This window comes from Maylandia zebra, linkage group LG11 (assembly GCF_041146795.1).
Source record: "Maylandia zebra isolate NMK-2024a linkage group LG11, Mzebra_GT3a, whole genome shotgun sequence".
Taxonomy (NCBI): Eukaryota; Metazoa; Chordata; class Actinopteri; order Cichliformes; family Cichlidae; genus Maylandia; species Maylandia zebra.
Window position 1 is genome coordinate 38,527,413 of NC_135177.1, and position 25,011 is coordinate 38,552,423.

The 25,011-nt window shown below is 44.9% G+C and overlaps 1 protein-coding gene across 2 annotated transcripts in view; it reads right to left on the reverse strand.

Annotated features, from left to right (window-relative positions):
* LOC143421217 (GON-4-like protein) overlaps positions 1-25,011 on the reverse strand; it is a 30,938-nt gene that overhangs the window by 1,939 nt on the left and 3,988 nt on the right. For both annotated transcript variants that reach the window (XM_076890436.1, XM_076890437.1), the window contains exons 3-24: positions 21,395-21,528; positions 21,242-21,316; positions 21,094-21,138; positions 20,992-21,024; positions 20,798-20,896; positions 20,386-20,487; positions 20,163-20,303; positions 19,750-19,981; positions 19,125-19,226; positions 19,003-19,043; positions 18,780-18,880; positions 13,387-13,630; positions 13,223-13,309; positions 11,794-11,977; positions 11,564-11,714; positions 11,300-11,447; positions 11,084-11,200; positions 9,671-10,744; positions 6,593-6,836; positions 6,350-6,507; positions 4,983-5,180; positions 69-212 (exon numbers count right to left, since the gene is read on the reverse strand). In XM_076890436.1, coding sequence (XP_076746551.1) covers positions 69-212; positions 4,983-5,180; positions 6,350-6,507; positions 6,593-6,836; positions 9,671-10,744; positions 11,084-11,200; positions 11,300-11,447; positions 11,564-11,714; positions 11,794-11,977; positions 13,223-13,309; positions 13,387-13,630; positions 18,780-18,880; positions 19,003-19,043; positions 19,125-19,226; positions 19,750-19,981; positions 20,163-20,303; positions 20,386-20,487; positions 20,798-20,896; positions 20,992-21,024; positions 21,094-21,138; positions 21,242-21,316; positions 21,395-21,528 — 3,854 coding nt within the window. The remainder of the gene's footprint in view (positions 1-68; positions 213-4,982; positions 5,181-6,349; positions 6,508-6,592; positions 6,837-9,670; positions 10,745-11,083; positions 11,201-11,299; positions 11,448-11,563; positions 11,715-11,793; positions 11,978-13,222; positions 13,310-13,386; positions 13,631-18,779; positions 18,881-19,002; positions 19,044-19,124; positions 19,227-19,749; positions 19,982-20,162; positions 20,304-20,385; positions 20,488-20,797; positions 20,897-20,991; positions 21,025-21,093; positions 21,139-21,241; positions 21,317-21,394; positions 21,529-25,011) is intronic.

Genomic DNA, 25,011 nt, shown 5'->3' on the forward strand with positions numbered 1-25,011 from the left:
ATGAAACAGCTGAGATTAGCACAGGTTAGTTCCACCTGTCTGGTTAATCTGGTTCAAAGACCTCGTACCTCGTGGACGCTGGTGGGACTGAGGTCCTGGCCTATCTGCAGAGCTTTGATGATCTTCTGGTAATGCGACGGATTGTCTCCAAAGCTGATCTCCAGCTGTCGAAGGAAACGGCGGCTGCGCTCAAACGCCTGCTGCTCGTCGAACTGCAGAAGCATGAAGAGTGAAAACACCGTTAAATTCTTGTGACCTGCGAATGGACGGAGGCATGACGTGAACTCGTTGTTACTGAGCTAAAAAGCTGCAGTGATACGGATACTTGCACGGAGCACATGAAATGAGGCACGGGGACGTTTGTTTATTCAAACTGCGCCGCTCGAGTTCTGCAGCACACCGCTGACATGCAGTTTTTTTACTTCCTGTTTAAGAATCCATAGTGCTTTGTTCTGATGCTGGAACGCCATCTGTAACTGCACGATGGCAGACTGAGTGCGTGCACTCATGCCCCAGCTCGCCCGAACAGATGGGCGCAGTCCAAACATGCTCGAGCATGGCGGCCTGTACAGAGGAAGCAGTTGCGTCAGCCTCTACAGACATTCACTGTCCTGCTGGCAGCTACGGCAACTCTTAAGGTGGAATGCTTCGCTGTATGAGCTAAATCAATCGGCGCACCTTAAAAAAAGAAAACGATTGATGATTCTTGTCTAAGGAGCTTGGAAAGAAAAGCGTATGGACTTCTTTAAGTTGCTTGAAGACATTTCACCTCTCATCCGAGAAGCTTCTTCAGTTCTAAGAGTCAAATGTGGAGAGTCCCAGATTTAAGCCCTGTGATCAATGATACTCTAAAGAAACTCTGCCCTTTGTGAACATGGAGATAAAAGGAGCGTCATCCTTCAGCTGTTCTCTCCTCTCATTAGGAAACTCTTCAGCCTCCTAACAGGTTCTCACATGAGGGGCTCTGTGATTGGCTGAGGCTGACTTTAACTTTAGTCGGAGCTTTAGGGATTAGAGATTTGTAAAAACACCAGTGTTGGGTAAGTTACTTTAAAATAGTAACTTAGTTACATTACTAGTTACTTCTCTCAAAAGTAACTCAGTTACTTCAAGTTACTCGTTACTTTCAAAGTAACTAGTTACTAGGGAAAGTAACTTTGATTTTACTCAGAATTTTCTTGTTAATGTGTTGCTTCCATAACTTTGCCAGTCTTCTAGCTTGCGTACTTGCCACAAGTGCACTGTGCCACCTACCAATAGAAAGGGAAAGATAATGTGCATATTTCCACGAGAGAAATCCCACGCCTGGACCGTCATTGACTACTGCCATGATTCTAGCCTACGTCACAGCGTCATGTGCGCCTTTTACATCCAACACAAAAACTGCAGTCGTGGTGCTTTCGATTGTACTCAGAACTCAGAAATTCTGCCTTCTGAATTGGAAGATGTAGGTTAGGGCTGCTCAATTAATCGAATTTTAATCACGATTACGATCTGGGCTTTCAACGATCATTAAAAATGACTGAGCCGATTATTAGCACCTCCCTCGTACTTTACTCTCGCGCTGCTCCGTGTGGTAAATCGAGTGCACCGCTCTCCATTTCGAACACGCGTCACAACAATTAAGAGGACCCGAGGGAAGCTCGGAAAGCTAAGCAGAAGTTATTTGGAGAGGAGAGTGACTGCTGTTGGTTGAAAAGAGAGGTAAAAAAAACAAAACTTCAGTGGTGTGGAAACATTATGGGTTCGCGGAGTCAGACGTGGATCAAGTAGACAGTGTGTAAACTTTGCTAGGATGTAGTAGCTGCACCACAGAGCAACACTGCAAAGTTCACTAAACATAGATGTTTACATTTTTCATTTATTTCTTATATTGCAAACATTTGCACTGTTATCAGTATTTGCACACTATTTTATATTATTTTTTAAAGTCATTATTCAACACATTGTTATTGTTAACCCTTTAAAGCCGGTCAGAGCAGCACGCTCCGTTTTGCCTAACCATTTTTAAATCCCTGTAGAACCTGAACCATGTAAGCTAGCGCAATAATTTGTTTTGCATATGAAACCGGAGGAGTTGTACTTGCATCTTATGCCATCAGCTTGTCCTCGGTCATGGTTTCCTTCCACATAAAGCTTTGCAAAAATTGCATAAAAAGCACTTGCAGCAACAAAAACATAATATTCCAGAAACACGCTTTGCCGATCCATCAGCTGTTCTTAACACTTCCCACTTTGAAAAAGACGTCAACAGGAACTATCGCATTTCCTGCCCGAAACCAGAAGTGATGTCATTTTCGCAGAAAATCTAGTTTTTTACTTGTAGGCCTTAAAAGCCTATACTAGTGTTTTTATAAGTCATGTTTGACTTTTCTGAATAGTTGCTGGGATGCTTAGGACTCATATTGCACTGCTGGAAATAGTTTATTTTGATGCACCTGCTGTTTTCTTTGCAAATTTGCATCATAGGATTGTTTTTTGTTTTTCCTGCAGTATATAAAAATTGCTGTATCTCCAAAATAAAACTATGAAGACACTCAAAATAAATTTCCTGTTGTTGTAAACTATTTTTTGCAACTTTTTTTGTATTTAAAGTTTTGAGGGATAAACCTCTTAAATTTCTCCAAGTAGAAATATATGTAAAAAAACAAAAACTATTTTCAATTTTTTTGTAGTTTATTGCACTTGTTTGCAATTAATGTTGTTACTATGGACTTAATGCATACATATTATTAAAATATGGGCTATAACAGTTGTATTGATGTATAGCAACTTGAAATGCTCCCACAAATGGCACTACAGCATGTAAAAAAATAATATAAGCTCTGGCGGACTTGGTTCTATGGTAGGTCTTAAAGGGTTAAATAAATATCGTCAAATAATCGTGATCTCAATTTCAGTGAAAATAATCGTGATTATCATTTTTGCCATAATCGAGCAGCCCTAATGTAGGTAACACCAGACTGCAGATTAGCTGCATACAGGGCTGGACTGGGACAAATAAATCGTCCCGGGCATTTTGACTAGAGACCGGCCCACCATTATAGGAAAAATCATAAAGCCTTTGAATGAAAATAAACACTGTTGTGACAGTGATGTTCACTGTTTTGATGGTATATATGCATCGATCTATCAATCGTTTGTTGTAAGATTCAGATAATTATTTTTTAAAAGCGAGACATTTTAAATGAGAATAAGAAAGAAAAGTATTTCTTTGTGCCCCCCTTTCCCTTTTAATGCCCTACATGGACCCCTGGCAACACTTTGCTAGATCCGCACCTGCACAGTTACCAGCTGTCAGCTGCTTAGAAAAGGATCCTGGTGTTATTTTTCTCTCAGAAACAGTTCATAACTTCCCTTCAACTCATTCATGTCACCTAAAAGGTAAACCTGTTTCTCCATCACAGCTCTGATGATCCAGTAAGGACATCTCCTGGTTTCATCTTCATGTTTCCCTCTCACCAGATAACCAAACCATATCATGACCAGCAGCTTTTTTGCAGCTGTGGCTCCAGCAAACATCAGCTGATACTAGAAATTAATATTAAATAAATTCTAACAACAGCTTAAACGTGCTGCTGTTGTTTAGCGCGACATCCGCTGGTTTCCTCTTTCGGCGCAAAGTGAGCGATAAACAAACAAGAAAGCCGATCAGCTGATCACTGATCAGTTTCATGATTGAAGTAGAAACGGGAGAGGGAGGATGAGAGGATGAGAGAAGAAGAGGCAGCTGTGCAGCAAAGACACAGAATAACTCCAGCTTTGTGCTTTTTCCATTGTAGCTGAATTACGGGACAAACTGTTCCCTTTCACCTCAATAAGAAACGCGTAATATTTTCTCTGAATACGAGACGGGACGGTTGGCAACTCTAATAACTTATGAACAAAATAAAGTTCAACATCAGTAACTTCATAGCACCACCCAGCTGTATAGAAACTCCGTCATGCTAGCTGGCACGCAGTACGGAAAAAGTCAGCATAACGAAAATAAACTGCACCTAAACTTGGTTCATATCTGACCCAGAGAGACTGCAGGTCATAACTTCTTACCTGAAGTTCAGTTCACACTTGGACCGGCAGCCGCCTCGGGTCTCTTTTCCGTCTGCGTCCCTTTTCCTTCATCCACCTGCTGGCCTCCACCACTTGCTAATGTTACTGAATCCGTGGAAGCTCCGCGATAGCCACCACACGAAGTAACGAGTAACGAGCTTATCTAAATCCCAGTAACGACTAACGCGTTCCTGATTTTGGCTTAATAACTAGTTACCGTGCTCGTTACCACAATAATAACGTAGTTACTGTAACGCGTTACTTAATAACGCGTTAGTCCCAACACTGAAAAACACATTTTGAATTCATGACTTGGAGCCTTTATGAGGAAACTTAATGAACATGTAGCTGATGCTGAAATGCAATTGTGTGGGTTGCCATGACAACACCAGAAGCCAGCGCCTGAGATCGTTATATTGTTTTGCTTTATTTAGTATTCATGTTTGTGTACACTTACAGTGGAAAAGGATCATCTTTGAGTCCAGTGATACATTTTTTCTTACAAAAGAAAGTTTCTGTGAACATGATTGTGGAGTAGTCACCTCCTCCGGAGTCACAGGAACAACAAGTTGTGAGCGGCAGAGACAAGACTGACTTTTAGGGCTCTTCAACTTTTCTACTGCTGGTTTACAAAGCGTACACGGTAAAATTATGCTTGTTAAATTGTTAAGCACTTGTGCACTTTGTTAAAAGACATAAGTGTCTGAAACAGATGTTGTATGTGCCAATGGTATTATTTTACTTGCTTCTAGTTTTCATGGTGCTCCATGATTGTGAGAGGAAATAAAAAAGGAATTGTGGACATCAGTAAGAAGCGTGGATTTTTTTTTTTTTTTTTTTTTACCAGAGTTGATACAGAACACCTTGGGCTGTCATCAACAGGAAAACCAGCGAGTTTAACTCCAATGATAAAAACCACACGAGCTGCTCACCAGTCCACACAGCAGCGCCTGGTCAGGATGCAGAAAAGCGGCGAAGTCTTGGAGGAGGTCTGTCCGGTTTCCCAGGATGCAGCGCAGTTTCCTGAACAGCTGCATCACTTCCTGTCCATCTCCCACCTGCTCAAACTCACTCAGCAGAGACACAAACTCCTCCACCTGCTCAGGTACATCATGCAGTGCCTCACGCACCTGTCGACACACAGGAGGAACATCATGAGCCCACATGTTCTAAGGAGAGATGGTGATTACTGTTGCCATAAAAACAAACAAAGTGAAGACCGGCCCCCTCGTACAGACTGTACGAACTTGAACGAGCGCCACGCCACGCCACGCCACGCCACGCCAGTAAAATCAAATGTCACTATTAAAGGAAACACCAACTCCACCACCTATATTTTAGGTATCTTATTCCACAGTTTTTCTAATTTTTCTATGTAACTTTGCACTGTCCACTTTCTGCTGTAACAAAAAAATTTCCTACGTGTGGGACTAATAAAGGTTATCTTATCTTACTTTTACTGCCCTCCAGTGTCCGTGTGGCGGCACTACAGATTCCACTTACATTGCCCCATCAATCTTTCCCTCTCATTCACCCACAGACGTCGTGCTGCTGTGGTCACTCCTCCTAGCTCCTTCTAACACGCAGAACAACGAAAGCTAGACACAAATCCCGGGAGACGCGATGCGGGAGTCATTAACGATGCTGTTGTTTATGATCCTCAGAGATTACAATGCTAACAATAATCCATGCAAACACGAACCAAAGAGCCCGAAGGGAAGACCGGACACGTTGCACCGTTTATGTGCCGAAGCAAAAGCAGCTGAACATCAATGACGTTCTCATCCAGGTGATGATTCACAGGTGAAACCACAAACATGACCACGAGCACAGTGTGTGGTAAATTGACTGATTCTTATATAGCGCTTTTCTACTCTCCTGGAGTACTCAAAGTGCTCTATACAACACATTCACATTCTGATAGGCACTGACTCTAAACTGAGTGCTTTTCTAACGACATTCACACTCCGACAGATGCATCGGAGAACATCAATATCTTGCACAAGGATATTTGGCATGCAGACTGGAGGAGCCAGCGATCCACCAACGTTCCAATCAGTAGTTGACCTGCTCTACCTCCCACATGGTGGACGGGTGGGTGGAGACCTATCAAGTGATCATTCACTAAAATCTGACCAATCCTGCTGGAGGAGCAGCCACGAACGTTTTCTCATTTATCACAAGAAACGCAGGAAACTGAAAGGAGGTTCGGAGGCGATGATGTCAGCGTCTGGAGAGACCACGTGTGCAAAGATGGGAGCTCAGCAAACAGCGGGACGATTTAACGTCCATTGCTCACCCTGCTGAGGTAACTCTGTGCGAACGCCATGTCTTTGCTCTCTCTGTGCGGGTCGTTGTCCAGGATGTTTTCGTCATACAGCAGCAGCAGTTTGGCGCCATCTTTGCTGTGGCGCTCCTGACGGCTCCTCCTGAGGCCACGATGAGGTTGGCTTCGGCCTGCAGAGATGACAGAAAATAAGAAACACGAAGTATTCGGTCACAGATGGCGAGTGTTTTAAACGGTGTTAAGACGCAGACCCACCTCGTCCTCGTCCGGGACATCGCCCCCCTACTCCTCCAGGCGTCCGCTCTCTGGACGGCGTCTCCTCGTCTAAACCCGCTTTTTTGCTCCGCCCCTCCCCTGAGTCCTCTCCTTTTGGCCCCTCCTCCTCTTCCTCTTCCTCCTCCTGCGACCCAGGAGAGGTGGGAGAGTGCTCCTCCTCTGAGTCGCCATCTGTACAGAGCCGCTGCTCCGCCGCAAGCCACGTCAGCTGCTTCATTGTCTCCTAAAGGTCAAAGGTCAGAGATTATCCAAACCCTTGGCACCTCATCAGCATAACTTTTCTTTTCAGCCGTGCTTTTAATATTTTTAAACAAATCCAAACGCCTCCTCGTGAAAACAGATTTCACTGCCGAGAGTTACCGATATCTAAATCAGTGAATACCAATCATTCACAAACGTCTCCCTGAAGACGTCGGTCCTTCAGTTTGTTTTGGTTTACTTTAAAGACCAAACTGGTCTTCATTAACGTTCATGTTTCTTCAGACTGTGTCCTCTGGATTCAAACCCAGCCAAGGGTTTGGTGAGGTTTTTCTCAGAAACACCGTTCTCAAACCCACTGAGCATCATCCTACTCTTACTTAAACTTGATCATGCTGTTGTAACCAGTGATGGTTATAATGGCGTTACAAGTAACGGCGTTACTAACGGCGTTACTTTTTTCAGTGATGAGTAATCTAACTAATTACTATTCCTATCGTTACAACGCTGTTACAGTTACTAACAAGAAAATGCGGCGCAGTCCGTTACTATTTGTCAACAAACAGATGGTTGAAGCTGTGAGATGTGAGAGATTAGCGTGTTTGGAGAGTGTAGTTAATGTGTTGTCTTGTGTAGTTAGTGTGTATCGTTGTGGATAGTTTTGTGTTGTGTGTCAGAACAATGAGGCGACTGCTGTCTCCAGGTAGAAACAGGAGTGATACACCTGCTGCTGTCAGACCTGCAGGTATCAGGCTGTGATGTTCTCCTTTATAGTGGACAGAAATTATTGTTTTGGAGAGGCACAAATAATTTGTGTGGCATTTTACTGAAGAACAGCTGATTGTTCTCTAAATAGTTTGAAATGGTTATTTAAAAAATCAAGGTAAAAGGTAAATGGCTGCAAATAACTTTGTTTGCAAAACTTGTGCACAGGATTTTAAAATTGGCAATTTATATTTGCATTTAAAGTTATGAAATATGATTCATTAAACATGTTTGTGGTTGTTACAGTGAAAATATCACTTTTTCTACTCTGATTTTATATTTTTTGTTTGATTTTAGATCAATTGTGTTAATACAGTAGTCAAAATGAAAACACAACTGTAAATTCAGAGACGTGAGGTTGTGCTGAAAAGGACGATACCAAACAAAGTAAATAGTTTTTAAAGGTGAAATGTGGAGGGAAAATCAAAAGTAGTTAAAAATGGTCAATTACACCCTGGACCCCAGAGGGTTAAACGTTTTTTAAAGTAACGCAATAGTTACTTTTCAAGTAATTAATTACTTTTAGAATATTGTAACTCAGTTACTTTTTTGAAGAATTAACTAGTAACTATAACTAATTACTTTTTCAAAGTAACTTGCCCAACACTGGCTGTAACACAAATGTCCATTTTAGGATCAATAAAGTCTCTGTCTATCATTTCAGCAGCTGTTTGTGCTGATGAGCTTCTACTGAAAGGAAAGAAATTTAAAAAATGTTTTCTATTCAGCTTCAGTTTCTGCCTCAGACACAAAAACACGAGAAAATCTTTAGTCTTTGTTTCCTCAAACCTGAACTTTTCTCTCTGTGTCGGAGTAAAAATACATGATCAGAGACAACTTCTGACCAATGAGGAGGCCGGCAATAAAACCCGTTTCACTTTTATTTAAACATCACCAAATCACAACAACAGCTGCCTCAAGGCGCTTTATATTGTAAGGTAGACCCTACAATAATACATACAGAGAAAACCCAACAATCATATGACCCCCTGTGAGCAAGCACTTTGGCGACGGTTGATCTGATATCCTCGTGTTGGTGTTGTTCCCAGATCATCATACTAAATATTGTTCCAGGATCAACATTGCAAGTGACCAATCAGAATGTTGTGACGTCATACCTTTGCGACTTCGGGAAAATAATAATAATAATAATAATAATAATGGATTGGATTTATATAGCGCTTTTCTAGGCACCCAAAGCGCTTTACAATACCACTATTCATTCACTCTCACATTCACACACTGGTGGAGGCAGCTACAGGTGTAGCCACAGCTGCCCTGGGGCAGACTGACAGAAGCGAGGCTGCCATATCGCGCCATCGGCCCCTCTGGCCAGCACCAGTAGGCAAGTAGGGTAAAGTGTCTTGCCCAAGGACACAACGACCAGGACAGAGAGCCCAGGGATCGAACCGGCGACCTTCCGGTTACAGATGCGATTCCCAACCCCCTGAGCCACGGTCGCCCCACCACACGAAAAACCGGCGTAAAACAAAAAACTGTACTTAAGCTGCGTGAAACCGCCTCTGTCCGCCGATCAATGGACCCTGACCCTAACCCTAACCCTTTAATAAACAGTAAGCAGAATTGATATTGTCCTTGCAACATTGGAATTTCATAAATGCACGAATGGCTTGGCGCGCAAAGGAATAATGTCACAATAATGTGATTGGTCACTTGCAATGTTGAACCTGGAACAACATTTTCATGATGGTCTGGGAACAACACCAGCACGAGGATATCAGATCATCCCTTTGGCGACAGTGGGAAGGAAAAACTCCCTTTTAACAGGAAGAAACCTCCAGCAGAACCAGGCTCAGGGAGGGGCGGGGCCATCTGCTGTGATTGGTTGGGGTGAGAGAAGGAAGACAGGATAAAGACATGCTGTGGAAGAGAGACAGAGATTAATAACAAGTACGATTGTAGGGTCTACCTTACGATAATAAGCGCCTTAAGGTGACTGTTGCTGTGATTTAGCGTGAGTAGCGGTTTAATTACTGCCAACATGAAGGCCTGCGGTACGTAGCCATTAATGAGCATAAACAACACCACTAAATCGCAAAAGGTGGAAACTTTTAAGGTAGACTTTCTATCTACCTGTAACTCTGGAACCGACAGAACAGACTCCTCTGATGCTGATGACATCACTTCTTCCTCATCTTCATCCTGTGTGAGGTCATCAAAGTCCTCATCATCATCATCATCTCCATGCCGGTCCTGATCTTCGTCCTTATCCTTCCCTCCACTGTCGTCTCTCGCTCCACTCCTCTCCTCCCTCTGTCTCCCTTCCTCTTCCTCTCCACCCTGCTCATTCTCACCTGCTTCGCCTCCTTCTCCCCCCTCTCCTCCCCGTCCCCACTGCTCCTGCTCCTGACCATTGTTTTCTCCTCCATTCAAACTGACACCAATAACAATTGCCTTTTCCTCCTGTTCCTGTCTCTGCTCCTCCCGCCTCTCCTCTTCTTCCACATCTCCTGTACATGACGTCAGGCTGAGTGTTGATACCAAGACCATGCTCTCCTCTTCCTGCTTTAGCTTTTCCTGCTTAGAAAAGACCTCTTCCTGCTGCCCATTGATTGGCCCGTGGATGTGATGCTCCAAAACATTTTGGGGGGAGGTGGGAGGAGCTGGGGGAGTCCACACCATCTGGAGGAGGAGGCAGCCCGGCTTCAGTGTGTTTGTAGTGCTAGGACTTGTGAGAGAGGGAATGGGCAGTAGAAGTGTCGAGGGGGTGGGGCTCTCCTGTGCAGACACGGTATGTGGTGTATTTTGGCCAATAGGAAGGCAGGACTGCATCACCTTGGCACACACGGGGTGGGCGTGAGCAGGATGAGCAGCAGTCAGTGGGACCGCTCCAGAGATAGAAGCTGGTGCCAATGGTAGGGCTCCTGACACAGCAGTGGGGGCAGAAAATAACGTGACGCCTGAAACAGGTAAAAAGCGCATGTCCACCTGTTTCTCTCCGTGTGGCTCCACCGGCAGATCCTCCTGTGCTTTGGCGAGTGGCAGCAGAGATTCATTATGAGCCAGTGCGAAGACGCGCCTGTGGGTGCGGGGGCGGGGGCGGTAACTGTTGATATAATTGGGGTGGAGCCTGAGAGTGCAGCTTGGAGGAAGCCAGGAGGGGTAACGGGCATCTGAGCGGGTCTTCTGGATGCTTGGGCGACTGTTCTGCAGACGAGAATAATGGGATAACAATCTGTGCCTCAGATTATGATGTTTGAGCAATACTCGTATAGCAGCGCATGAAACTACACAAAGTTTCTTTTTGTTATAGTTCTGAGACACAAAATCTGAATCAACAGGTCACGCTTAAAGAAAAACTTTAGATTGGAATTGGCTAGCAGGTTCAAACTGGTCCTTTCAAAAACTAAACCGGCAAATTTTGCTCCCAGCAGATTTGTACCTGGGTCTGAATGGATGTAGACAGAGCCACACAATAAAGGGGAATTCTATTATATTCTATTATAGGTGTGAATCTGGATCACGATCGGGATTAGCTGTTCAAACCTTGAGCCAGTTTGGCATGTTTTCACCATCTCTGTCCACCGGGGGGTGCTGGTCCTCCTGCTGGACTCTGCTGCAGGCGAGTGGCAGCGGCGGGACGACGCCCTTCATCACAAATGTCTGAAAAGAACCACAAAATTGGGCCCCGAGTCATTCATTTGAAATGTAACGTTCGCTAATGATGTCACACGGTGCATAGTGAGGTCACTCTGATGTCACCTTGATGACATTGTCAGGTGCTCTTGGGCTGCTCATCTCTCTGACGTGCTTCCTGAAGTTCCATCGACTCTTACAGAGCAGGTATGAACTGATAAGCTCGTCGGACTGAAATGCTCCCTCGAAGTGTTTCAGGCCGAGAACGATGAGACTGCACAGAGGCATGATGGGAAATATGTTTTTACTGAGTTCAATGAAGAACAGAAGCCATAAATTTACACAAAGTGCATGTGAAAAAATAAAATGTAGGAAGTGTGTGTTTTTTACCAATCCTCTCCTGGCGTGTATAATGTTCTCAGGTTCCTGCTGTGGAGGGCGGGGTCTAGGCTACAGACAGGAAGTAGTTCTGGGTATAGGAACACGGGTCGTGTGGCGAACAGCCAGGCGGTGTCGACAGGCAGCAGAGGGAAGGCAAGACCTAAACAGAACCAGAACAAGAATCTGAACCTGGATCTGTTTGGTGCATCAAACATGGCTGACAGGTAGCTTGCCCTTACTGTTGGTTGCAGGGGTCATCTGGGGGAGCCAGCGTCTGGAGGCTCGAGTGGGAGGAGCAGGTGGAGGCTCGTCCCTCTGCTCCACCTCGTGCAGGAGGTCCAGTGCACCCTGCAGGTTACATGCCCTGAAACAGCTGAAGGCGCAGCCTTGCTCCTGATGGTGGGCGAAGTGCTGCAGCTCCTCCTGATAGTGGAGGTGCTCATTAGTGCTGGTTCAGTTTCATCTTATTCACACAGCAACAAGTCGCCTCAAGGCGCTTTAAACTGTAAGGGCTGGGTTTAAAAAAAATAATGAATTTCCTGATTCAAATCTATTTTAGTCTGAATAAAGCGATCTCGATTCTTTAAAATCCTGAATCGATTGTTAAATATAAATGTATTTTATCACAAATTCCAGAATCAGCTCAAACAGGACATGAGAGCAGAAACACAGAGCGTGGATCGTCCACAGACGCGCCGTTGGGGCTGAAACACACAGATTCTGCAGGTTTCGTCTCTCTGACCAAAACTGACTGAACCAGCAGCCAAAGAAGCTCAAACTTCACGTTTGACAAACATCGTCATGGATTCTCTCTGACTTTGGCTGTTTCACTCCCCACACAGCTCTCTCTCCCTCAGTCCACTCAGAGACCAGTTTACCATCAAATCTCTGTTTTCTGCATTATTCTCTGCTTATCACGCTCTGCTACTGTGCTCGGTGCTGTCGTCCTCTGACAGCAAAGCCTCATTTCTGCTGTTTAAACTGAAGACATTTAGACTTCAATGATTGCTCAGCTGTGTCTGTAATCAAACCTCTGTGACTCTGCTTCACTCCAGCAGCATCAGGTCATGTTCACATGTTGATTCATGGTTTTCTTCAGTTTTTGATCGACTGCAGAATATTTTTAAGGTTCTCTGCTATAAAAAGCCAGGACAGGAACACCTGCTTCAGACACAAAGACGTCTGCTGTGATGGTCACACCTCTGATGAAGTCTCACAGTGTCAGCTTTGTTTTATAGATACAAAATATGGATATGTGCTGATAGATGATCAGAGTTATAATATTTCAGACTGAGTCTGAATCGAATAGAAAATCAGTAGAAATCAGTAACGACACCCAGCCGCAACTGTAAGGTAGACCATACAATAATAGAGAAAAAAACCCAACATATGACCCCCTATGAGCAAGAACTTTGGCGACAGTGGGAAGGAAAAACTCCCCTTTGACAGAAAGAAGCCTCCGGCAGAACCAGGCTCAGAAAGGGGCGGGGCCATTTACTGTGACCGATTGGGGGTGAGAGAAGGAAGACAGGATAAAGACATGCCGTGGAATAGAGACAGAGATTAATAACAAGTAATAAGTTCAAGAGCTGAGGAAACGCCCACCAGGTAAGTGCCCACTTGCCCTGTTCAGCTATTGTAGGTATAAATTGAGAAGTGTTTACTGACCAGGTAGCGTTTGGTGATGGAGGCTTCATGATTCAGGGCAGCAATGTGGCGACTCAGCAGGTGAACCTGTGTCAGCAGTTGCACATGCTAGGAGAGAAAGGGTCACATGATATCAGGCAAACACACCTGGAGAATAAGTGGGTGAGACAGGTAACCTTCCATACCTGCTGCAGCTGGTGCTGTAGCTGCAGTTTCTGGGTGTGGTCCAGTTGGAGGGAGGGGCCAATGCGACGCGGCAGCACTAAGACAGAAGCAATGGTATTGTGAGGTTGGGTGGGTGTGTCCTTCAGAGTTGAGGAGAGGTGATTGGTCGTGTCCTGCAAGGCTCTCCGCTGCTGCTGAGCTTCGTACTGCTTTCTGACCGTCTGCCGCCGCTCTGTTAGCATGTTGACTAACGGTGCCTCAAAGCTACGGGCAGCAAATGGAGACACTGTAAGCGAGCGTGTATCACATATTCTGAAGTCTGATACTTAGCCACCGAGTATTTCACGTGTAAGTAGGTGGAGCATCATAGACAAATTGTTTCCTCTCAGCGTGACTCTTCTTCACAAGATCTGTGTGAAGAAGCAGCAGCAGAGGACACTAGTCTTCCTCCCGACCCAAACAGCCACAGCACTTCTCTGCTGTGCCGTCCCAACGGGAGGCAGCACCGTGCGCCACTCCTGTGTGTGTGTGTGTGCACAGGTGTTCACCTCACGCCTTGAAGTCTCTTCATACATGTTCAGATCACAGCAACTATGATGAAACCACCTTTACATCATATAATCTTGACATCAATGATACAGAGTCAGAATCAGAAAAACTTTATTTATCCCCAAGGGGCAATTAACATACAACAGAGCAGCATGACTTTGAAGATAAGCACAGGGCATAAAGCCTGTGAAGGTTCTCAGTAATCCAGGTCATTGTAGTCTAAGAAGCTTGCAAAGAAAAGCGTCTGGACTTCTTTAAGTTGCTTGAAGACGTTTCACCTCTCATCCAACAAGCTTCTTCAGTTCTAAGGTCAAATAGTGGGGAGTCCCAGATTTAAACCCAGTGGGAGTTTCCCCCCAAAGAGCGACAAAAGGACCCCCTGATGATCCTCTACCTACATCGGAGAGACCAAACAGCCACTTCACCAGCGCATGGCACAACATAGAAGAGCCACCTCCACAGGACAAGACTCAGCAGTCCATCTGCATCTTAAGGATAAAGGATACTCTTTCGAGGATGCCAATGTTCGCATTTTGGACAGAGAGGACAGATGGTTTGAAAGAGGAGTGAAAGAAGCCATCTATGTCCACTGTGAGTGACCATCTTTGAACAGAGGCGGGGTTTACGACACCAACTCTCTGCCATCTATAATCCAGTTTTGAGATCCCTTCCCAGACGCCTTAACGCCCACTCACATCCTGGGCCATCTGACCTCAGGAAATCACATGATAAGGTGGGGCCAGGTTTCACAATGAACACACCCGAAACTCTGGCTGATTGTGACCCACACCCAGTTTCACACCTTGGGTCATGTGATTAGAGGATCATCAGGGGGTCCTTTTGTCCCTCTGTGGGGGGTCACTCCCACTAGGTTTATATCTGGGACTCTCCACCATTTGACCTTAGAACTGAAGAAGCTTCTCGGATGAGAGGTGAAACGTCTTCAAGCAACTTAAAGTCCAGACGCTTTTCTTTGCAAGCTCCTTTGACTGTCGGCTTACATCCAGAGTTCTCTGCTGCTTAAATTTTTTTTGTTATGGAAAAAAGACAGGGGTGTTGGACAGATCTATATTTAATTTAAATGAGGATTTACTTAAGTCATCAAGAGTTAACGGTTTTATGACCAAAATTACATTTAACCAACATGAGTTTATTCAAATTGTATTTGCAAGTCCAGTTTGGGTGATGAAATTAAAGATAACACAAGGGAATAAAATAATGCACATTCATGAACGACATCTTTACCTATAGATTTACTTTAAGCTTCATTTCCGACAGATTATGATTAATCATAAAAACTATTTTAAGTTGGAGATGTGAACTTACTTCGAATTATTTATGTTGTAAACTATTAATATAAATCAGGTCACTTTAACCTTGCTGAACTGAGGTAGCAGGTTTTTTTTGGATGAAGTGGCCTAATCTGAGTTTTGATCATTTGTTGAATGATTTGACAAGCAGTTGGGCACTATTAGTTTTAGTTCTCCTCAGGGGAAAGTTCTGACAAAAGCTACACCAGAAAAACATGGAGGGTTTGGATAATTGCAGCCTGTCGGTTCTGAAAGGTAGGCCAAGCATATGCATATTTATGCAAATTAATGTCTAATTGAATTTTGTGTTGCACACACTGACAGTGATCCTACATAGAATCAGTTTTATGTTGTCAGATCAATAATATATTTAATTACATTTAAATGTATTTGACAAAATGACCATTTGGAATAGTTTCCTTTTTTTAACAGTGAAATGTATACATTTAAAGAGATGTACAACTTTTATATTTCTGACAGTTACTGACTTTTATTTACAGCTGCCAACATAGATGAGGTGTTGCTCCACACCCTCAGTAGGGATGATTTAAGGGACCTGCTTCCAGGGCCTGAAAATTTTATGAGGAGGAAACAGTTGTGGGCTCATGTTCACAAAGAGGCAAGTTTTTCCGCTTTTGATTTAAAAACACCTAGCACAACACATTTTGTTTAGAACTCCTGTAATATAACTATTTTCGTTTTCTTTTTTAGGATGAAACTAAAGAAAAGGCGTCTCATGGATATCTCACCATGTGACCAGGGAGAAGATTATGATGCAGATTCAAGTGGTGGCTCAAACATGCTAGTGTATGTTAGTTTGCCCCCTAACATACACTAATGTGCCACAAACAGGACTTTAATATCACCAACCATTCCCATGTTATTACCGTGTATCCACATAAATGGCCCACCCTGTACTATTGCACCGTGAGCCTAAACCTGCTAGTAACTTGTTTCAGTAGACTTCTTGATGCATTCTCAATCATCCAGGGAAGTAAATCTCCAAAAAATTGATTCTGTTCATCTGGACGTAGCGTTTTCTGGGAGAAACGTTTCGTCACTCATCCGAGTGACTTCTTCAGTCTCAGCTGACTGCAGGTTTCCCCAATCTTATAAACAGTACATTTGCAAAATGACTGAAACAGCCCACTGAGGGAACAATGGTCTGGGAGGTCAGTTCCTTAATATTAATTATGCAAATTCTCATGACCATTGATCAACAACCACTGACCAAAACCCACTGATCAAAGACCTCTGATCAATGGCCATGAGTACCATTCACAGAGAGTTGGGGAATGGCTGAAATCACAGCATTGTAAGACGGTGACAGATGTAACCTTAGGCCCCCTCCTTGATTCAGAGATGGTCTTTCCCTTTTCATGTAAATGGCCTCCTTGACTCCACGCTCAAACCAGCGTTCCTCCCCGTCCAGGATATGTACATCATCATTGAAAGAGTGTCAACTACCACCACTTCCCCTGCCAGTGGCGGACTCCCTCAGACATCGGTGCGTTGGTGGTTCTTTGTGTCCGGGGATGGGCGTCCAGGTACACACCGGCTCACTCCTTGGCGGCCGCTTATCGGGGCCTGGAGCCTGGGGCTCGCTCGGGCCACTTCGGAGGTGGGGTGCCCCCGGCCTCTCGGCCTGGGGCTCGGTCACTCAGGCGCGGCTGGCTGCCGGCGGAGCTCACGGGCGCGTCACTGCAACTCCCCCTGGCTTCTGCTCCGCGGCTGCTGAGTGAGCCCTCATCTGGGACTCTCCTCAGCTCTTTCTGGGACAGTGGCGCAGCTGCCCCTCTGTTGGTCTTCCTTGGTCTCTTGTGTTCTGGGGGCCTCTGGATGTCTGGAGTTTTGATCTCCTCCATACCTGCTTCATGCCCTGGAGGACGGGGCTGTGGCCCCCCCACACCCTCTAGCAGATTATTACATGAAGGAACCTTTTAAATACAAGCGCGTCCATGCTCATAGGTGTACACACGGGTGATCACACCCACAAACTACACCCTTTTTGGCTCCTACCTCAACGCACACTGTTCTGTTGATCTTATGTGCTGCACAATAATGTTTAACATTTAGTATTTACTGTCATATTCCCATATATCATTGTGATGTTGTTTATTCTATTACTCTTGTTCTCTTCTGCTTGTTTTCTTTTTTCTTTCTCAGCAGGTGACCCAGGTGATTTATATATGTGTTTTTTTTTTCTGCTCATTCTGTTGGTTTTTGTCTTTTGCCCTTCTCCCCCGTCCCTCTTCTCAGCTGTTTCTCTTTCCCTCTTTCTTTCTCCCCTTCTTTCCCCCAGTCAAGTCTGTCCCGTATTCAGTAAGTGAAAATAAAATAAACAATAAAAGGTGAATCAAATGGACCATTACGGCAAGGCTGGGATGGTCAGTTTGGTAAAGTAAATCCGTTGGGCATCTTTCTTTGCCTTTAGACAATAATTCTGATGCAAAAGAGCCAAACGGGACAGGCCAAAAAAAAAAAAAAAAAAAAAAAGGAAAGAGTGTCAACTGGCCTGTAGGTGTAAATAGACTGCAGAGTCCTGGCCTGATGAGGTAGCTCTTCTGTGTTGTGCCATCCTCTTAGCCAGAGGTTGTTTGGTTTCCCCGATGTATAAATCCTGGCAATCCTCCTGCACTTAACAGCGTACACTATGTTACTGTTTGTGTCGGGGGACCCGATCCTTGGGGTGGACCAATTTTTGGCGCAGCATGTTTTGGGGTTTAAAAGCCACAGAGACCCGGTGTTTAGAAAAAATGCAACTCAACTGCTCCAATACTCCTGGGTATGGGATGGTCTAGCCTTCAGATTAGCGTCACTGCTGTCTCGGTGGAGTTTAATAAACTCAACTCTATCTAAAATATAACAGGACACTGGTGTAAACTCTCGACCATCTCACACTTCTGTTTAATTTTTCCTGTTTTCTGTCTGACGTTTATTCAGCTGTGTGAAAAAAACCCGGGGGATTAGTAAAGTTTTATTTTATCTAATCTAATAACTTTAATCTCAGCCAAACCGATTTACTCACGAACAAATAAATGGTAAATGGCCTGTATTTGTATAGCGCTTTACTAGTCTCTAAGGACCCCAAAGCGCTTTACACATTCAGTCATCCACCCATTCACACACACATTCACACACTGGTAAGCTACATTGTAGCCACAGCCACCCTGGGGCGCACTGACAGAGGCGAGGCTGCCGGACACTGGCGCCACCGGACCCTCTGACCACCACCAGCAGGCAACGGGTGAAGTGTCTTGCCCAAGGACACAACGCCCGAGACTGTCCAAGCCAGGGCTCGAACTGGCAACCTTCCACTTACAAGGCGAACTCCAAACTCTTGAGCCACGATCGCCCCGGAGAGAGCAACTGCTGCCAGATGTTCTAAACATCAGACTCCAGCTGCTTTTCTCTGTGGTTTCATGAAGCTCCAGATGTTTCCATGGGTGATACGATTGTGGTGATATTTTAAATTTTTTTTAAAAACTGTTTTTTAACATGTGTTTGTATGTTTCTAAGCTGAGCATCATGCACTGGGATGCAACTATCAGTACCGTAAAGCCTGTGGCACGTTGAACTTAGGGCCAGTCTGTGACGGGGGCTCCTCTTCCTCATGCTCCTCCTCCTCAGCCACCACCTCTTCTTCTTCCTGGAGCTGCAGAGGAGAGGAAAACAAGAAAAAGTTTGAAGCCTCGCCCACATACTGACGTTAAAGACTAATCCTGTGAGTGTAAAGTGGCATCGAGTCAAATTTGCGGAAACAAAATAAGAACTCACAGTTTCAAAGAGTTCTTCTAGCAGCTCATTTACTTCCTTCTCTGAAAAACAAGACGCAGAATTCACAGTGAGGATTCTGACACTCTCAAAGCTCCGCCTCCTCCTAACTGCACATCACTTACTGGTGATCTGCACAGCCCGGTCCGTCCTGTAGTCCTCCAGGTCGGGTTCATCCAGGTCCTCTGGGAAGTTGTACTCGGGGTCGTCGTCATCTTCGGCCTCTTCTGAAAACAAACATCAGCTGTTTGCCGTTAGACAAAACCATAACCTTCCTTTTCAACTCAAAAACATTTTTCTGAGCTTGTTTTCCATTTACGACATATCAATAAAGTTTGTCCAATCCTGGATGTTCACCATCAGCATGCTTCAGCAGCTTGACTTTTAAAGGTTAAAAAAAACAAAAACAAAACAGGTTCACAATTGGTAAATGGACTGATTCTTATATAGTGCTTTTCTACTCTCCCGGAGTACTTGAAGCTCTTTATGCAACATGCCACATTCACCCAATCACACCCATTCTCGCAAGGACTTTGTCTAAACTGAGTGCTTTCTAACGACATTCACACACTACAATGGATGCATCGGAGAGCAACTTGGGGTTAGGATACTTGACATGCAGACTGGAGGAGGCAAGGATAAAACCACCAACCAATCAGTAGGTGACCTGTTCTACCTCCTGAGCTACAGCCACCCCACCACATTTAAAATTTGAAGCCTCGAGCAGCCAGCGCCATCATGACCTCTAACCTTCAAAGTCGGGGGCCATTAGGCCCTGCAGCCACTTTGCCCAATGGCGGTCCTCCTCCCGCTGGGCAGTGCTTTCATCGTACATGTCGGCCGTTATGTCAGGAGGCAGAAGCTCCGCCTCCAGCTGACCCAGAGGTACGTCTACCAGAGGATGCTTGGAGCGTGTGCGGTACGCCAAACTGCTGGAGCCATTATCAACGCCACCATCAACATCAGATTTCCTGTCCAGAGACTGAAACACACACACAGGTGCAAGATCAAACCAGACGGGACACATCACAGGTATTTACCCCCCATCCTTTTAATAAGGTGAGAACACAAAGTCTGATATCACACAGGTCCTTCAGTAACAGGAAGTGTTTAAAAAGAGTTTGATATGCTGTTCCCTGGTGTTGCCTGGTTAGATATGTTACCTGACTGTAGGTGTAGGAGGGGCTGCAGTCCAACTCCTCATCAACAGCCTTGAGTCTCTCCAGGAAGGACGATTCAGCAGGAGGGAGGAGCTGAGGCGCGCAGGTGGAACTCATCTGGTCGTGCGGGTTTCCTTCATATCTCTAAGCAATAAGCCAGAGGTCAGAGCAGCTTGCAGGGTCAGAGGTCACTGTACCACTTTGTGGTGGTCAGACATCAGCAAACCTGCAGGGAGCTGTCCATCCTCAGGTGTGTTGGAGACTTGTTCTGGGAGCCCAGGTGCATTCTGGGAGGTGAAGCCAAGCTGTCAGCATCACTGAGGAATGTCTGTCAAGATGAAAAGGTTTGTACAGATGGAAGTCCTGAAATTTTCATTTATGCAAGTTCTGACACTCCGAGTGAGTGTGTGTGTGTTTGTATGTGGCATCATGTTTGAGCGAGAAATGAGGCCTCACAGAGTGTCAGAGTCACCTGCTGCAGGTGAGACTGCACAGGTGCTCTTCATCCTGTTTCTGGTTCTCAGAGTTTGGATTAGTGTCTCTTACTGATAACCTGGATCTCACATGTGTGACATCATGACTGCACAGTGAGGTCAGTTTCCTGAGGACAGCAGCAAGGCGAAAGGTTAAAGACTCACCTCCTCAGCTGTATCTTCCTCCTCTTCTTCATCAGGACAATACTCTTCATCAGATGAGTCTTCATTATCCTCAAGTTCAATGTCAATAAACTGAGGGGCCTGCGGGACAGACAGGTGCGAGGGTAAAGCATCACTGAAACTGACAACATTTCAAATCCAACTTAAAACATTTGAACACAGGATGATGAGTTTACCTTGTTCACTGCAGACAGACCCCGGTTCACAGGCTGAAAGCAGACACACAGGTCAGGCTCACAGGTAAACTGTCAGAGAAGATTGTGGGATGCTGAACTCACCTGAAGGCTCTGTTTGAGTCTGGACCGAGTCCAGATCTTTGGCTCCTGATGAGAGACAGGCAGAAAGATATGTATTTTACATACATACAGAAAAAAGCAACAAATGCCTGACAGATACAGGTAGACACCAACAGGTGAACAAACTCACAAACATGGGAAGGTCCTGAGTGTCTCTGATTGCCGCTTTCATCATGGCAACCACACGCTCATCAGTGATCACCTCCTGAAACACACACATGTCTGAGTGTACGTGTTAGTGTGCGTTAAAGTGTGTGTGTGTGTGTGGTGGCGTGCTGCTCACGTGCAGGATGGCGCGCACGTCGCTGGATGTCAGGTTCAGCTGTTTGGACTTCCTGTCCAGGTCAATATCCAGTCGTCCCAGTTCATCATCGCTAGTCTCGACGGTGACCGCTCTCTCTCCCATCATCCGCCCACCTGAACAGGAAAGTCCGGGTGTGAACAAACGCTAGCTCTGCCTCCTTTAGCTGATCTTTACACAGCACAGAGGGAGGGTAACTCCCTGTAACCCTCCCCTGTGCAGATCAAATGCGGCCTGCACACAGACTGAACCAGCCAATCAGATCAATCAATCAATCTTCATTTATAAAGCACTTTTCATACAAAAGGAAATGTAGCACAAAGTGGTTAAAAGCAGCCCACCCCACCCCACCCTCCAACTCACTCCCCACACTCTCATTAACATAAACGATGTGAATACACACATACCCCCCCACACACACACACACTTAGAGTAAAATTGGGCTGGGTACGCATGAGCCACGTGAGGAAACACTATGGTAAATGGCCTGCATTTGTATAGCGCTTTTCTAGCGCTTTACACTACATTCAGTCATCCACCCATTCACACACTGGCGATAGCAAGCTACATTGTAGCCACAGCTGCCCTGGGGCGCACTGACAGAGGCGAGGCTGCCGGACACTGGCGCCACCGGGCCCTCTGACCACCACCAGTAGGCAAACATGGGGCTAGTATCTTGCCCAAGGATATTTGGCATGCAGCCAGGAGGCAGCCTGGGATCGAACCACCGACCTTCTGATTAGTGGCTGACCTGCTCTGCCACCTGAGCTACAGCCACCCGATATATAATAACAGGGAGCCGTCTGCACCGGGAGCCGGTCACAGACCGCAGCCTCCGGGCTGGGCACACAGCAGGAAGGAGGCAAAGAAGCCCTCCAGCCAGGCTGAGAGGACCCCCAGAGCCCCAGCAGCCACGGTCGATCGCCCGGTGCAGAGAGCGCCCTCCGAGGAAACACTGGAGATATGACACAATAGGATATATACAGGGCAAAACAATAAAGTAAATAAGAACGGGATACAATATAAATATAAATGGAGTAAGAAGATTAAAAAATGAATAAGAATAAAATCAATAAATATTAGGTAAAACCTAAATTAATAATAGAATAACAGGATAGAATAAATAAGCATAAAATAAATAAACGCTAAGTAAAAGCTAAATTAAAAAGGTGGGTCTTGAGCCTGTTCTTAAAAACATGTACGTTCTCTGCGGCCCTGAGCTCCTCCGGCAGGCTGTTCCACAGACGAGGACCATACCACTGAAAAGCTGCCTCTCCGTGAGCATGTGTCCTGACTTTAGGGACAATCAAAAGGCCAGTACCAGAGGACCTCAGGGTCCGCGAGGGTTCGTATGGTAAAAGCAGATCTGAGAGATAAGAAGGCCCAAGACCATTAAGACATTTAAAAACCAATAAAAGAACTTTAAAATCGATCCTGAAACACACAGGGAGCCAGTGCAGCGATTCTAAAACCGGTGTAATGTGGGCCCGCCCTCTGGTCTTCGTCAGCACACGAGCTGCCGAGTTTTGCAAAAGTTGTAAAGTTGAAATATTCTTTTTGGGAAGACCAGAGAGCAGGGCAGTAATCAATGCGACTGGTAATAAAAGCATGCATCAACATCTCTGTGTTAGCCCGAGAGAGAATAGGGCGACTCTGGCTATATTTTTTAGATGATAAAATCCAATTTTGGTTACATGTTTAATATGTGGAATAAAACCAAGCTCAGAGTCAAAAATAACACCCAGGTTTTTCACTTGTAGCAAAGGACATAGTGAAAATGCCTCTAATTTAGACAAGAGTTTCTCTCTCTGAGCCTCAGGACCGACGATTAAAACTTCAGTCTTGTCCTGGTTAAGCTGTAAAAAGTTTTCTGCCATCCAAGATCTTATATCTAAAATACAGTTAAAAAGGGCATCCATTGGTCTGGTGTCATCAGGAGACAAGGAGATGTACAGCTGAGTGTCATCAGTGTAACTGTGGAAGTTCACTCCATGCCTCCTGATGACACCGCCGAGAGGGAGCATATACAAATTAAAAAGTACGGGGCCTAGAACCGACCCTTGAACCACCACATGTCATTTTATGGATCTTAGAGGAGCATGTGTCCATGCTCACCATAAAAGTTCTGTCTGAGAGACAGGAAGTGAACCAGTTGTGTACAGCACCAGAGAGGCCCACCATGTGTTTCAGTCTGTTTAAAAGAATAGCGTGGTCTACTGTATCAAAGGCTGCGCTTAGATCCAGTAGCACCAGGACTGAGAGCTTTTGGGCGTCTACATCTAAGATCAGTTAAAACCTTTAGGAGAGCAGTCTCTGTGCTGTGGTTCACCCTAAATCCAGACTGGAATAGGGCTGGGCCATATTATACCGTTCACGGTAATACCGGTATAATGTTAGGCAACGATAGGAAAATGAAATATCGCGATAGAATGGGAGTAAAACGCGCATGCGCAGTGCCTTTGTTTTCATACGCACATGGCCGATTGTTGAGTGAAACAGATGAACCAGAACTGGTTTGTAAAAATGGTGCAACTTCCGTGATGTGGAACTGGTTTGGTGTTTGTCCGTCAGATACACGACAAAGCACATTTTTTTGCAGAACATGCAAGCGGCCGTTGTTATTGTCATATTTGTCGGACTAAGATGCTCTTAAATCTGGGAGTAATCTGGGTCCTAAACTCCGTATACTTCAGGTCAAACAACACTGCAGCATCACTGAGCGTTAAAAACTGTCTAAATTCTTTCATCTTTAATAAAACGATCAGCATTGCTGCTTTACCAGGTGTAACTATAAAGTTTAACTTCCAGGCATCCATGAAAACAAAAGTTATTACATTTAACGGAGTTAGAAGTTAGCAGGAAGCTAGCGGAAGTTAGCTCGCTAGTTTCGCTAGTTACCTAAGCATGATATAGCATGTTCTGACTGAGAGATTTCTGAAAAAAAATCAAACGTACAGCTCTGCTATCACTTCCAACATAAATGAAGACAGGAAACTAAACAGCAGTGACGTTTGTAGGGTTACTGAAGTTGGGCTAGCTGGTATATAATGATGTGCTACGTGATCGCTAGCGACACAGCTATGTTAGCATAACATAAACAGTGAAGCTGGAGGACGAACACTAACACTTTTCCACTTATAAAAGTTAACGTGAAGGTTCTTCATGGTTAGAGACAAATGCAATCGCATGGCAGGATGCTGTAAACGGACCAAACTTCAGTCAGGAGAACAACTGAGATAATCCATCCACAATACGAGGTTAGTCATTAATATACTGCAACAACATGGGAATAGAGCAGCTGCCAGAGAATTCAACATTAATGAATCAATGGTACAGAAGTGGAGGAAGCAAGAAGAATGAGTTTAATAAAGTTTGATTTATCTGACTGCTTTGTTTCGCTTAATGTGCCTTATAATCCCGTGCACCTTATGGTCCGAAAAATGCGTACTGCACACTGCAGTTTAATGTTGCAAAGCACCTCTTTTTAACTTCAGTGGATATTATACATGGTTATGCTCAGGATATGTCAGCCCATTTCTACTGGAAATGCCTTTTGGTTAAACTTTCAGCAAGGAATTTGCATTTGCACTGTTACATTT